The sequence below is a fragment of the Oratosquilla oratoria genome, chromosome 17, assembly GCF_046742065.1.
Source record: "Oratosquilla oratoria isolate Oo_2021 chromosome 17, ASM4674206v1, whole genome shotgun sequence".
In the NCBI taxonomy this organism is placed as follows: Eukaryota; Metazoa; Arthropoda; class Malacostraca; order Stomatopoda; family Squillidae; genus Oratosquilla; species Oratosquilla oratoria.
The window spans coordinates 59,614,072-59,628,938 of NC_134793.1; the positions used below are offsets into that span (position 1 = coordinate 59,614,072).

A 14,867-nucleotide genomic window follows, 5' to 3' on the forward strand; every position below is an offset into this window, starting at 1 on the left:
AAATATCTGGAGGAAAACAATATACTGAACCTGAGGCAATTTGGATTCAGACAGGGAATATCATGTACCACTAATTTGATTTGTTTCTATTCAAGATTGATAGATATACAGTAATCCCTCCCATATCCAGTTCGCCATTATTCGGAACTCACCACTATCTGGATGCCCTGTAACTACTGGAGTTCCCTCCAGTATCCGAATGGTGACCGGGATCTGACGAACATTTCTGGAGTGATTCAAACAGCCCGCACATCCCAACCCCTTCCTCCCCCATGCCCCATCCCCTACCAACTTCCCTCTTTCTCATGCGGACAGTATGGCTGGAACTCCTGCTGCATGCAGGTGAGATGGTGGTTGACTTTGACGGGTTCAAGGCAAGTGACTTTCATCATCAATTCCAGCAAGCAGGTGAAGCGGCCACAGAAGAGGACGTGCAAGACTGGCTAGAGTGTGATGAAGGAGACCCTGGGATGCACTTGCAAACCGAAGAAGAGAGTGCTGAAGAGGTGATGCACCCGGACGAGCCTCACTCTGATAATGATGATGATGATAATGATGAGGTTGTTGTTGAGGCAAGGCCTAAGTTTTCTGAGGCCAGGGCAAGCCTTGAAGTGCTCCTGGATTTTATTGAACATCCTGCTGCTGACGAAGAAATGCGCAGCTACACCTCATCATTATGGATGATTCGAGAAATGCTGATCAGAGAACACAGCAAGTGGCCGACAAGGCAGACCAAGCTGGACACCTTCTTCAGGGTAACAACATTGTCATCTCATGAGGATGCACCACGCCCAGGGCCATCGACTCATCACAACTCGTCATCACCACCACCAAAATCAACTCGTGAGGACTCACCACACCCAGGGCCATCGACTCATCACAAGTCATCATCACCACCACCATCGACTCGTGACGACTCACCACCACCACCAACTTGCTCTCCTCCAGCATCACCTCAGTCAACTCAATCACCACCTCTGCCACCACTGCCCACACCATGATTACATCATTACACCATTTCACATCTGCTCTCCTCTTTGCCTCCTCTATCTTATGCTTTACTTCTTTTCTTTGTACCTCTCATATGATTCTTTTATCCTATTTTGTAACCAATCTGTGAATGCTTACTTTTTTCCTTCTACAATCTTCTTTGTGTCATGTTCCATGATGTGTCACTGACAAAGGACGCGGGCATCACACACCATATCTTAGCTGGAGCCACATCACCTGCTTTCTAGGTATATTGTAAAATGTGTAGGTTTACCTAAGAATATAGAGTAAGATTTCTAGTTGTAGATATGAGTATCTTAATTTGTCATCCAAGTTGCAGGGGATTTGCAAGCTTGCAGTAGAGGACTACACAATCGGAGCCTCCTGCCCTCAGAGGTCAGATGGCATGTAAATCAAAATGACAACTTAAAGTAGGGCCCTCACCTCTATGCCCCCCACACTTACATGTTTTAGATGAGTAGTAGTTGATATATTGTGAGCCTTCTTCACACAAAAATAAAGAAACGGGTAAATCTTGTGAAGCTGGGCAGTGATAGGATAGGTTACATCGGCATACATTGGCACCTGTGCCATGGCACTGGTGTTGTACAGCTGTGGTATAAAAAGATGCGCGGGCATTTTTTGGGCCCCCTGATTACCTCGCTTGCACTCTGTTCACACTGAACTTCATTGTAAGTTAAAGGCAAATTGTAATTTATGTACAAATTAAATTAAGTAATTGCGCTCCACCTTTTTCTTACCCCAGTGAGATTTAAATGATCTAAAAGAGGCAAAATATGTTCTAGAATCTGGATTGCAGGAACTGCTTGGGTCACGGTCTGCAATTCAAAGCACCAACTCAAATACAGAGTCTAGTTCATCACATTTGCTTCCTCATCCCACCACTCACTACCTTTCCTTCTATTTCTACCCGTCCTCCTTGTTCCACACTCCATCTTTGTACACCTTGTGACCATCCTTGAACCATCCCATTCCTCCTCCACTTCTAGTTCTACTCTATCTTTCACTCCCTTCCATTCCTCTCTCAGCTTCTTATACTCCTTCTAATTTTCTTTCTCATTTAAGCAGTTCACTCTAAACACCTCCCTACATTCTGTCCTTTCCTCGTTCTCCATCTATCCTCCACTCTCAACTTACCTTCCACCAAAAAATTATCTGATATCCCCCACTCTCTCCCCTTAGAACATGTATATCCTTAACTCTTCCTACTATACTCCTGGATACCACTATATAGTTCATTAACACTATCTACCACCCTTCCATCCACTACCTTCTCCCATGTGTATTCATATTTGACTTTCTTCCTAAACACTATATTTGCTATCATCAACTCTCTTTTGAGACACATCTCCACAATCAACTCTCTTTTGAGACACATCTCCACCATCAACTCTCCACTATGATTTTTTCCTGGAACTCCACATTTCTTAATCACTCCATCTATTGGTTCATTTCCTACCCTAGGATTAAGGTCTACCAATGCAACTACATTGATGTTTCTCTCCAATCCCCCTATGCACTAACTTCAATCTATCAAAAAAGCCTCCCTTTTCCCTACACTCTTCTCACTACCAGGCCTACATGCACTTACAAAAACCTACATCTCCCTTCCCAACTTCACCTTCATCCACATTAACCTTGAAGAAACCTCCTTCCACTCCACCACATGCTTTCTTATCTCTTCACTTACAAGTATAGCCACCCCTTCTCTCCCTCGTCCTCTCTTCACTCCTGAGATCCTCCCAACTACACTCCCAAACTCGCACTCGCCCCTCCCTCTCAATTTAGTTTCACTCAATGCCAATACATCCACCTTTCTTCTCACAAACATATTGCCTATCTCTTCCTTTTTACTCTCATCTGTACCACATCCACACACATTAAAAGACCCAAACCTTAGGGTACTGGTTGGAAAACTCCTCCCAGACCCTCTTATGCCTTTACTTTTTTAGGAATGTCCCCTTTGGGGCTACAGGGAGAAGGATGCCTAGTCCTATCCCCAACCCGTTTTTGTCACCTTATACAACTTGAGGGGAAAGGCTTGGTGACAGTATTCTTTTCTCCCACCACATGGTTCAGCAAAATGAGAAAGTGAATATTCAGAGAAATAGTACAGGGCAATAACAAGAGTGGTGGGACAGCATAATGGAGGGACAGTTGCAATATAATAAAGTATCATCATTAATCTATGAAGAGAGATTTTCTCTACCACAGACAAAATCATGTGCACTCTGGTTGATAGGCAGGCGTGGATACAAGGGGGGGGGGGGCCAACGCCCTGAGTATGGTACATTCATCTCGAGTTTCATTCTCCTTGAATAAACACTTTTTAGTGCGAATTTATGATTTGAATTATATTTGTGAATTATATATGATTTTACATACAATTATGAGTAAAACAGACTAAGGTTTCTGGACCAATCTCCAAGCCAACAGCATTATTCTTGGGGTTAAAATATCGGCATGTTTCAAGTATCAGTTATCACTTATAGGTTCGCCCTCCCCCCCATTAACATTCCTTGGTCCATGCCTGTCCATAGGGGTGCACCATATAGACCCTAAAGTATCAGCTACATGCTACTTAGCAGCTTTTAACCCCACAGTAACATGCAGCCAATACCCTAGATGGGGGATGGGATTTACTTTGTCTTTAATCACAGCCAATATCTGATACTTAACATATAAAAAAAAAAAAAAAAAAAGGGAGTAACACAAACTTACCTGTATGAGTCTTACAGTCATGAGGGAGGTGGCCTTTCTCTGTCGTGGACTGATGTCATGCTCACAATCAACTGCATCTTTGAGATACAAAAGTTGCATCAGTTACAACAATTTCAATAAAGCAGCATAGCAGTGTAACAGAGGATGGGGATGACCCCCTCATCCATGAGGAGAATGTTATGGACAAGATTTCCCTCCCTCCCCCAAAATCTTACAATTTTAACTAATAGCAATACTGATCCAAAATGATTTGTGGCTTATACAGGATGAGGCAGAGAGGATGGACATTTTTTAAAATGGCTATTACTCAGCCCTAGGGGGAGGGACATATGTTGGACAGATACCACTTAATCCATTTAGCCTTAATTGAAGAAAGGGTAGTGAGTGGTGGGATGAGGAGGCAAATATGGTTGTAGAAGGGAAGAAGCAAGCATCCACAGATTGGTTACAAAATAGATGAGAGAATTGTATGTGAGGTACAAAGAAAAGAGAAGAGAAGTAAAGCACAAGATACAGGAGACAAAGAGTGGAGCAGATGTAAAATGGAGTAAGAGTCAGAAAATTTGGACAGAAATAAAAAGATGTTTTGGAAAGAAATTAAGAGTGGAAGAGGAGGCAAATCAAGTAGAGAAGAAAAAGTAAAAGGTGCAGGTCGAAGGATGATAATTGAAGAGATGGCAGTAGGAGGAAAATGGGAAGAGTATTTTAGGGAGTTGCTAAATGTGAAGGATAGGGAGGGAAAGGTAGTTGCAGTGGGAAGCACTAAAAAAATTACCATGATGAGTGAGGAAAATGGAGGAGAAATAAGGAAAGATGAGGGAAAAGCAGTTGTTAAGATGATGAGAGTAGGCAAGGCACCTGGGTTGGATGTGTGTCATGCTGGAAAAAAAAAAGTGATGGTGGACAGGCTGGTGAGGTTATTTAATGTTTAAGAGAAGATAAAGTGCTGGAGGACTGGAGGAAGCCTGTATAGTTCCACTTTACAAGGGAAAGGGGGACAAGTGTGGCTGCAGTAGTTTCAGAGGGATCAGTTTGTTGAGTGTAGCTGGGAAGGCTTATGGAAGGGTCTTGATTGAGAGGATTAGGACAGGAACAGAGGAAGTAACTAGTGAGGAACAGTGTGGGTTTAGGACAAGTAGGGGTTGCATCACTCAGATTTTTGTGGTAAGAGAGATATGTGAGAAAGCTGTAGGAAAAAGTTTTTTTGGGGCCTTTATGAATTTGGAAAAGGCTTATGACAGGGTAGACGGGAAAGCACTGTGGGAGGTATTTCAGGCATATGGGATAGGAGGAAAAGTTTTAAGAGCAGTTAAGTTTTTACTAGAGTAGTATTAGAATCATAGAGAGAGTGAGGGGTTTGAGGCAAAGGTGGGACTTCACTAGGGATGTGTTGTCGCCTTGGCTGTTCAATTTATACATAGGGTTATGCAAGAGGTAAATGCAAGAATAATGGGTTGGGGATTGGAGATAGTTAAAGAAAATGGAGAAAAGTGGGGGATAAGCCAATTCTTGTTTGCTGACGACACTGTGTTTGTGGCAGGATCAGAGGAGGGACAGAGTTTGGGAAGGTGTGTGAAAGAGGGAAGTTGAAGATAAATGTGGGTAAAAGGTGATGTGAGAAAGTGGCAGCAGACTGGAAATTAGTATTAAGGGAGAGAGACTGGAGGAAGTGGATAGTTTTAGATACTTGGGTGTGAATGTGACAGGAAAGGGAGGAGTGGAGGAGGTAGAATGTAGATTGAAAGAAGTAAACGCCTTAGGGGATCAAACAGTGTAATGAGATATAGACATTTGTGAATGGATCCTAAGAGGAAATTGTATTTACCTAGTTACATCTTACAGGAAGGGGAACTATGCTTTTAGTGTCCCATCTCTGTATCTCGCAATGTCTAAATTGTTCTTAAATTCATGTATGGTTTTTGCACACACTATCATTTCATCCAGTTTGTTCTATACATCCAACACTCTGGGGAGAGCTGTTCTTTTTCAGGTCTCTTCTATAACTGTCCTTTTTGAGCTTCCCTCCATATCCTCTTGTATTTCTTGTATCCCAATTTAATAAGTCTTCTCTATCAAGGATTTCCATACCTCTCATGATCCTATAAAATGGACAAGTCTCCTCTTTCTCTTCTTTATTCCAGGGTCAGTAATTCTAGTTTTGACAATCACTCTTCACATGACAGTTCTGAAAGTGTGGGGGCCATCTTTGTAGTTGCTCTCTGGATTCTTTCAATTTTCCTTGTATCTTTTTGGTATTGGATGACCATAGTGTCACTGCATACTCCAGTTTTGGTCTTATCAATGTGACTAGTATTTTCTTCACCATTTCTTCATCCAAGTAAATGGCACCTTTATTGATCTCAGCAAGTTGTAGGTTTCTCCAACAACTTTGTTTATCTGTTTATTAGGGGACATGTCCTTTGTGATGATTATTCCCATGTCTTTTTTCAAATTCCACTTTCTTTACTTCCTTTTCACCAATTTTATATTGTCCTGATATCATGTTTTTACTTTTCCAAATTCCACTATACTACATTTCTTAGTGTTGAAGTCCACTTCCCACTTTTGACTCCATTCCCAAAGTTTGTTCAGATCTCTCTGCAGTGACTCAGTCATTTTCAGTGCTCACTTTTCTAACAACTTTCCATCATCAGCAAAGTAGCTCATGTAACTGTCCACACCCTTGTCCATGTCATTCACATAAATAGCAAACATTATTGGAGCCAGTACCAACCCCTGTGGAACTCCACTAATCACCTCTTCCCAAGTAAAACCCTTATCTCTTAGCACTACTCTCATTATTCTTCCATGTAAGAAATCCTCCATCCATTCCAGTAGTTTACCTTGTATCCCTCCAATGGTTTCCAGTTTTTCTATTAGCTTTCTATGTGGCACTTTATTATTATAGATTTCCATCAGAATCTTTCATTTTTCTTTCACTCATGTCTTTTCATTATAGAATTTTTCACAATTTGCTGCTTGAAAAAAATTCTTAAATTTCACAAAGTCCATTTTACTACAGTATATACCAGCCTCTCTTTTCTGTATCTCCCATTTCTCTCCATATATATTTCCTCCTTTAGTTCTAGCTCAAGTAATATGTGGTGATTCTTCCCAAATGATGTCTTGTATTCAATTTTATCCACAACTTCATGTTCTGCTGTAAAGAATAAATTAAGTCTCTACAGTTCTTCATTATTTCTATATCTAGTATTTTCCTTTAACCACTTCCATACGGTGATGCCTACGTAGGCGGCATGAGGAGCAAGTGGGTACTCGATGATGCCGACGTCGCCATCTTGATTATATTTATTGTAGTCGTACCTACGTAATTTCCATTCTCTCTAAACTGGCTTCATCCATTTTCTATGGTTATCAAAATACACGGGTGAAAGAGAACGAACAATTGAGCACAGACTTTATTTTTTATAATGCGATTATTATGACGCAACATCGCACAGCGGGCAGCTAATGCTGCCAGATGTGCAATGTGTCCCGGGGTGAAGAGGTTAACTATTTGCGTCATTGTATATCCCATAGTTATGTCAAGTAATACATTTCCCTATAATTCCTCTCCACCTTTCACTGTCATCTCATAACAGATTTCTTTGCAGTTAAAATCTCCCATTTAGTGAAATCCTTGTGATAATGCCAACAGCAGTGCATGGGGCTGAAACATGGAACACAAGAGAGGAAGAGAGGAGGAGTTTCAATGTGTTTGAGATGAGGTGCCTGAGAAGTATGATAGGGGTTACTAGGATGGATAAAGTGAGAAATGAGGAGGTGAGGAGGAGAATGGGGGTGGAAAGGGAGTTGGGAGACAGGGTTGATGAAAGAGTATTGGGATGGTTTGGACACATGGAAAGAATAAGTGAAGAAAGATTGGTAAAAGAGGTGTGGAAGGCAGAGGTAGGAGTGAACATGAGGGGGCAACCAAGGATGAGATGGATGGATGGGGTAAAAGGGGCATTGGGTAAGAGGGGAATGTCTGTTGAGGAAGGATAAAAAAGGACACGACAATAGGGGTGAATGGAGAATAGTTGTGTATGGATGATGCTGTGATGCATGAAAGGGAGTGAGTGGGGGATGGGGTGAGGGAGTATGTGTGAAAAATAAATTGACGCAGCCTGAAGGGATTTCTCCCCATCTTCTCCATTTCTGCATGAGGAGATGGAGGGAGGGGGTGCTGGTTTAATGAAGCGGCCTTGTTGTGGATGTGCTGTGTCTTGCAACACTGCTTCTGACCCAGGGCAGTGGACAAAGTACAGAGATGACCCATTATCCAGGAGGAGCCAAGATATGAGGGAGGGAAGGGGGTGCATGGGAGTGGAGTATGTGGGGGAAGGAATGGGCAGGAGTGGATTTTATGTCTTTATTTTTTGGCTACCTCCATTGTAAGGGGGAAAAGTCTGTGGTGTGTATATATATATATATATATATATATATATATATATATATACATACATACATACATACATACATACATACATACATACATACATATATATATATATATATTTTTTTTTTTTTTTTTTTTTTTTTTTTTTTGTGAATCCATGGTTCTGTGGATGATAGAGCATTACATGTTTGCCTATAAGAGTTATGCGAGTTCTAGCGCCAGTTCAATATTCCATGGAATAAGACTGTTCCAACCCATAACACAGCTTTATGTTGGGTGAATGCACTTCATACACAAGGCACACTAATGAATATGAGACCGGTGGGGGCCCTAAAAACTATATGGACCCAAGAAAATGTGGAATGTGTCAGTTAAGCTTTGGTGCAGAGTCTGATTCACTCTGCTCAGAGGCATTCCATTGAACCTGGCATCAGTTCTCAATGATAAGGTATATTTTGCATGAAGATCTGCATTTCCACCCCTTCAAACTGGTCTTTGGGCAATAGTTAAAACCAAGTGACTATACACAGTGGCTTAACTCTGCACATCAGATAGAAGCAATTTGTAAGGAAACTGACAATCTCATCTAGTTGAGGAGTAATGAAGCTCATTTTCATCTCACTGGCATAGTGAACAAATAGAACTGTCATTACTGGGCTCTTGAATGTCTGAGAGAACTGCACGTAAGGCCACTGTACTGCCAAAAAGTGAATCTGGTGTGCAGTTGGAAAATCTGCCATCATTGGTCCTTACTCTTTTGAAGAATTACTGTGACCTCCGAGCATTACATCAAGACAATAAACAGGTTTTTTTGTGCCTGAATTTCAATGAAAACATATGCTCATCCAATGTATATGATTTCACCAGGATGGGCCAATGGCCCACACAGCCAGCATCAATGTTTGTTCTTTGTCCTCTCTTTGGTGACTGCCTCATTTCCAGGTTTGCTGACACTCCTTGGTCCCCTCTGTCCCCTGATTTGTAGATGTGTGGTTATTTCTTGTGGGGACACCTCAAGGCACATACACTGAACAATTTGAAGGATGCTATTCATGTGGAGTGGAAGCCAACTTCCAAGAATGCCTTCAGAAATGATGGATGTTGTTTTTCACACTTGATTATGTCCCATGCTATTTCAATGTAAACACAATTGATGTTAATAAAATTTGCAGCTACAATTTAAGGTTTTGTAAATTTTCCAAAAACATTTGTCCTCTCTGCCCCACCCTGTACAGTAGAAGCCTGATTTAACGAACTAATTCAGCCAAGGTCCAGTCTGCTAAATTGAATTTTCCGTTAAATTGAGCGAGTGAGCGTTGGTGTAACAGTGTTGCCAGAGCGGATTATAAAAAGGATACGTACCTAAAAATTCCCTAGTGTACACACACACACATACAGTATGTATATTATTGTAAGTGAATTATAGGCAGCACGATCGTGAATTGCAAACGAACAGCAACGTGCAGTAATTTGTTGCAACGTGTGTCTATTTACCTAGTTGTATTTTACAGGAATGGGAGCTATGCTCATGGTGTCCCGTCTTCATAACTCATTTTATCTAAAAGAGGTATGACAGGCAGATGTGGAGGGAGTGAACATGAGGGGACGTCCTAGGATGAGGTGGATGGATGGGGTGAAGGGGGCTTTGGGGAAGAGGGGAATGTCTGTTGAGGAAGGACGGGAGAGGACAGAAGACAGGGGTGAATGGAGAATGGTTGTATATGGATGATGCTGTGATTGCATGAGGTGGAATGGGCAGGGGGATGGGGGTTGAGGTAGTATGTGTGAGAAAAATTTGATGCAGCCTGAAGGGATTTCTCCCCGTCCTCTCCTTTTATGCAATGGGGGGACGGAGAGGGGTGGTTGCCGATTTTATGAAGCGGCCTTGCTGTGGATGTGCTGTGTCTTGCGACACTGCTTCTGACCCAGGGCAGTGGACAAGGTGCAGGGATGATCCGTCATCTAGGAGGTGCTCAGATAAGAGGGAGGGTGGAGGGGTGTGGAGTGTATTCAGGGATGGAATGGGTGGAAATGATTTTATGCCTTTCCCTTTTTGGCTACCTCCCTTGTAAGGGGGAAAAAGCCTTGGTATATATATATGTATGTATGTATGTATGATTTTTAAATTCATGCATTGTTTTTGCACACACCACTTTCTCATCTAACTTGTTCCAACTGTCTATTACTCTGTGAGGAAAGCTGTTCTTTTTCACATCTCTTCTATAGCTGTCTTTCTTGATTTTCTTTCCGTGCCCTCTTGTATTTCTCTCATCCCATTTTATCAGATTCTATTAATAATTTCTATTCCTTTCATGATTCTGCAAATAGCTATCAAATCTCCTCTCTCTCTTCTTTGCTCTAGTGTCTGTAGTTCAAGTTTTGCTAGTCTCTCTTCATATGATAGTTTTGAGAGTGTTGGTGCCAATTTTGTAATTGCTCTTTGTATTCTTTCACGTTTTTTTATAAAAAAAATTGTACTTGGTGACCACATCGTTGCTCCATATTCCAATCTTGGTCTTACCAAAGTGATTAGAATTTTCTTCACCATTTCTTCATCCAGGTAGGTAAATGCCACTTTGATTGTTCTTATTAGATTATAAGTTTCTCCAAAAATCTTATTTTTATGTTTCTCAGGTGACATATTATTCATAACAATGACTCCCAGGTCCTTCTCATTTTCTACTTTTTTTATTCCTTCTTCTCCCAATTTATATGATCCTGTTATTCTGTTTTTGCTTTTTCCAAATTCCATTATACTACACTTATTAGTGTTCAACTCCATCTCCCACACTCTGTAGTGACTCACAATCTTCTTCCGTGTTCACTTTTTTTAAGTTTTGCATCATCTGCAAAGAAGCTCATATAACTTTCAATTTCTTCATCCATATCATTAATATATATAGCAAACATTATTGGGGCCAGAACTGTTCCTTGTGGAACACCCCTTATTACTTCATCCCATTTTGTGTGTTTGTCTCTTATCACTACTCTCATTTTTCTTTCTTGCAAAAAGTCTTCCATCCATTTAAGCAGTTTGCCCTGTATTCCTCCTTCAGTTTCTAATTTCTTAAGCAACTTCTTATGTGGTACTTTGTCAAAAGCTTTTTTTAGGTCTAGAAATGCACAATCAGCCCATCCATCTCTTTCTTGTATTATATCTATTAGCCTTGAATAGAAACATATTAAATTGGTGACACATGATCGTCCTTGTCTGAATCCAAATTGCCTTGGATTTAGCACGCTGTTTTTTTCTAAATATTTTACTCATTTACTTTTGATAATTCACAAATTTTTGTTATTGTACTTGTTAGAGACTCGTCTATAGTTGGTAGGGTCTTCTTTATTTCCCCCTTTATATATAGGTACTATATTTGCTTTTTTCCAATCTTCTGGAACTTTTCCTTCTTTCAAGGAACTATTTATTATGGTATGTATTTTGTCTGCCAGTTCATTTCTGCATTCTTTCAAAATCCAGTTTGCTATTTCATCTGGTCCATGCAATTTTCTGACATCAAGATTACTCAAGTGTTTCATTATTTCATTCTTTGTTACTTCTATTTCTTTCATAGGAGGGACTTCCTCTTTTCATTTGATCACTTCAGGTTGTATGTTCTCCCTTCTAAACACCAATTTAAAATGTTTGTTCATAATTTCCACCATTTCTATTTCATCTGTGTATTCAACTCTTGTCTTAATTTCTCCAAATCTTGTTTGTTTTTCAGCTTGCTGTTTCCAATCTGTAGACTAGTGTTGGTTGATTTTTACATTTTTCTCTGACATCTTTTTCATATTTTCTCTTTTCCTCTCTGCATGCTTGTACATATTCATTTCTATAGCAAGTATATATTTTCCATTTTTCAGGTCTGTCTTTTTTCCGTTTGGTCCAAGCTTTGTCTCTTTTGTCTTTTAACTCCCTACAGCTTTTGTTGTACCAGCATTTTACCTATTCTTTTTCTTGTTTTTGTCTTGGGACATACTTTTCCACTCCTTTTTTGTCAATTTTTGTCAAAATATTCCATTTTTCTTCCACTGTTGTTTCTTCTTTGTATATTTCTTCCCAGTTTTCTTTTTGAAAGAATTCTCTTATTTTATCAAAGTTTGTTTTTTCATACATCATTCTTCCTTTTCTATATTGTTCATTTCTTTTCATGTATTTTTCCTCATTTAGTTCCAGTTCAATCAGTATATGGTCACTTTTACTTATTGGTGTTTTATATTCAATCTTTTCTACTATTCTAGGTTCAGATGTGACTATTAAGTCTAGTCTCGATGGTTCTTCATTTCTATACCTAGTGTTCTCCTGTATCCATTGTGTCATTGTATGGTCAATAATCATCTCGAGTAGAACATTTCCCCATGAGCTGTCTCCACCCTTTACTGTCATCTCTTCCCAGCAGACTTCTTTGCAATTATAGTCCTCCATCTTCCATTATCTTATTTAATGTTATCTTTGTGTCCTCTAACATACTTTTATGTTCACTCTCTTCCCATGAGGCTGTTTTTGGAGGCACATAATTTATCACAAACTTTCTGTTCTTCTTATCTCTGTCTTCCACTTCGATCATAATCATCTCTACTGTATTCTTTCCATATGTGACACTCTTCACATTTATATCCTTCTTAGTCAGGAACATAACTCCACCCCCTTGCTTTGTCTCTGTTTCTAATCCAATAATTATATGCGTCATGTCCTACATTGTTGGGTGGTAATGGACCTTTTAATTTCGTTTCTACAATTCCCATTATGTCTGGTTCTTTTTCCTTCAAATAATCATTCAGCTCATTCAATCCTGTAATTAATCCATCTATGTTTGTGTAAGACACTCTTAGTTTTCTGCCACTTCCAGTGTATACTCTGTTTCCCTTTTGTTTTTCTCTAGTATTTCGAATTTCTTTACTTTCATATTCACTACTCTCCAATAGAATTTCTCTTTTTCTGACTCTGTTCTGTTCTCGTTTTTTTCCTTAGCTTGTTGTCTTTTCATTTTTTCCTCCTCTTTCCTCTTTATTCATTTCCCTTTTTATCCATATCTTTTTATATTGTTCATTTGTTGCTAGTTTCCCTGTTTTTGATAAGATATTCTCTGCCGTCGTTTGTGACCTGAATTTAATCTTAATTGGTCTGGTCTTATCTGTACTATGCTTTCCGAGTCTAAATTTCTCTTCAATTTGTTTCATGATTTCAGGTTCATCTTCCTAAACTAATTCTAGTAATTTGCTTACTTTTTTCATTTTCCTCATTGATTCTTGTGGTTCTATCTGGGTTGTGTTTCTCTTCCATTCCTAACATAATTATACATTTCTTTTTATCTGCTAAGTCTCTTACTATATTCTCCTTTTGTCTCATCACTTTAATAACTGAGTCTTCAGTTTGTTCTTTCATTTGCTGTTTAATTATGTCAGTAAATGCAACTTTACTGTTTTCTTGGATTGTCTTCCAACCCTTAGCTTCTTTAGCTATGGCCTCTTTGTTTTCTTTATTATTCCTCTTTAATTCTTCATTCTCCTCTTTTACTTCTTTTAACTGTCCCTGTGGTGGGGGAAAAGAATACTGCCACCAAGTTTCCCACTTGGATCGTAAAAGGCGAGAAGAAAGGGACGGGGAGAGGGACTAGGCATCCTTCTCCCTGTAGCCCCACGGGGCAGATTCCTAAAAAGAAAAGGAAAGGCATAAGGGGTGCTGGAGGGCCTCGGGCCAGCACCCTAAGGTTTGGGTCTTTTAATGTGCGTGGATGTGGTACAGATGAGAGTAAAAGGGAAGAGATAGGTAGTATGTTTGTGAGAAGAAAGTTGGATGTGTTGGCTTTGAGTGAAACTAAGTTGAAAGGGAAGGGTGAGTGTAAGTTTGGGAGTGTAAGTGGAAGGTTATCAGGAGTGAAGAGAGGGCGAGGGAGGGAAGGGGTGGCTATTCTAGTGGGTGGGGAGGTGGGTGAAGGGGTGGTGGAGTGGAAGGAGGTTTCCTCAAGGATAATGTGAATAAAGGTGAAACTGGGAAAGGAGATGTGGGTCTTTGTAAGTGCATATGGGCCGGGCAGTGAGAAGAGCATGGAAGAAAGGGAGGCCTTTTGGATAGATTTAAATGAGTGCATAGAGGGTTTAGGAAGAAATGTCAATGTAATAATACTGGGAGACCTTAATGCTAGGGTGGGAAATGGTCCAATCAATGGAGTGGTTGGGAAGTGTGGATATCCAGGAAAGAATCGTAGTGGAGAGTTGATGGTGGAAATGTGTCTAGAAAGAGAGTTGATGATAGCAAATACAGTGTTTTGGAAGAAAGTCAAGCATAAGTACACATGGGAGAGGGTGGTGGAGGGAAGGGTGGTAGATAGAGCGCTAATGGATTATGTAGTGGTAAATAGGATTATGGTAGGAAGAGTTAAGGATGTACATGTGCTAAGGGGAGAGGGTGGGGGAATATCAGATCATTTTTTGGTGGAAGGTAAGTTGAGAGTGGAGGATAGATGGAGGAGGAAAGGGACTAAAGGTAGGGAGGTTCTTAGAGTGAACTCCTTGAATGAAAAGGAAAAGGAGAAGGAGTACGAAAAGAAGCTGAAGGAGGAGTGGGAGGGAGTAAAGGATAGAACAGAGATGGGTGTGGAGGAGGAATGGGGATGGTTCAAGGAGGGAGTCTTAAAGTGTGCAAGGATGGTGTGTGGAACAAGAAGGACAGGGGGAAATGGAAGAAAGGGTAGTGAATGGTGGGATGAGGAAACAAAGAAGGTTGTAGAAGAGAAGA

General features: G+C 40.3%; 1 protein-coding gene across 6 annotated transcripts in view; it reads right to left on the reverse strand.

The window, feature by feature from the left end:
• ida (anaphase promoting complex subunit 5 ida) overlaps positions 1 to 14,867 on the reverse strand; it is a 334,874-nt gene that overhangs the window by 283,538 nt on the left and 36,469 nt on the right. For 5 of the 6 annotated variants that reach the window (XM_076201024.1, XM_076201022.1, XM_076201026.1 and 2 more), the window contains exon 3: positions 3,733 to 3,809. In XM_076201024.1, coding sequence (XP_076057139.1) covers positions 3,733 to 3,809 — 77 coding nt within the window. The remainder of the gene's footprint in view (positions 1 to 3,732; positions 3,810 to 14,867) is intronic. The other variant, XM_076201023.1, reaches the window with a different exon arrangement.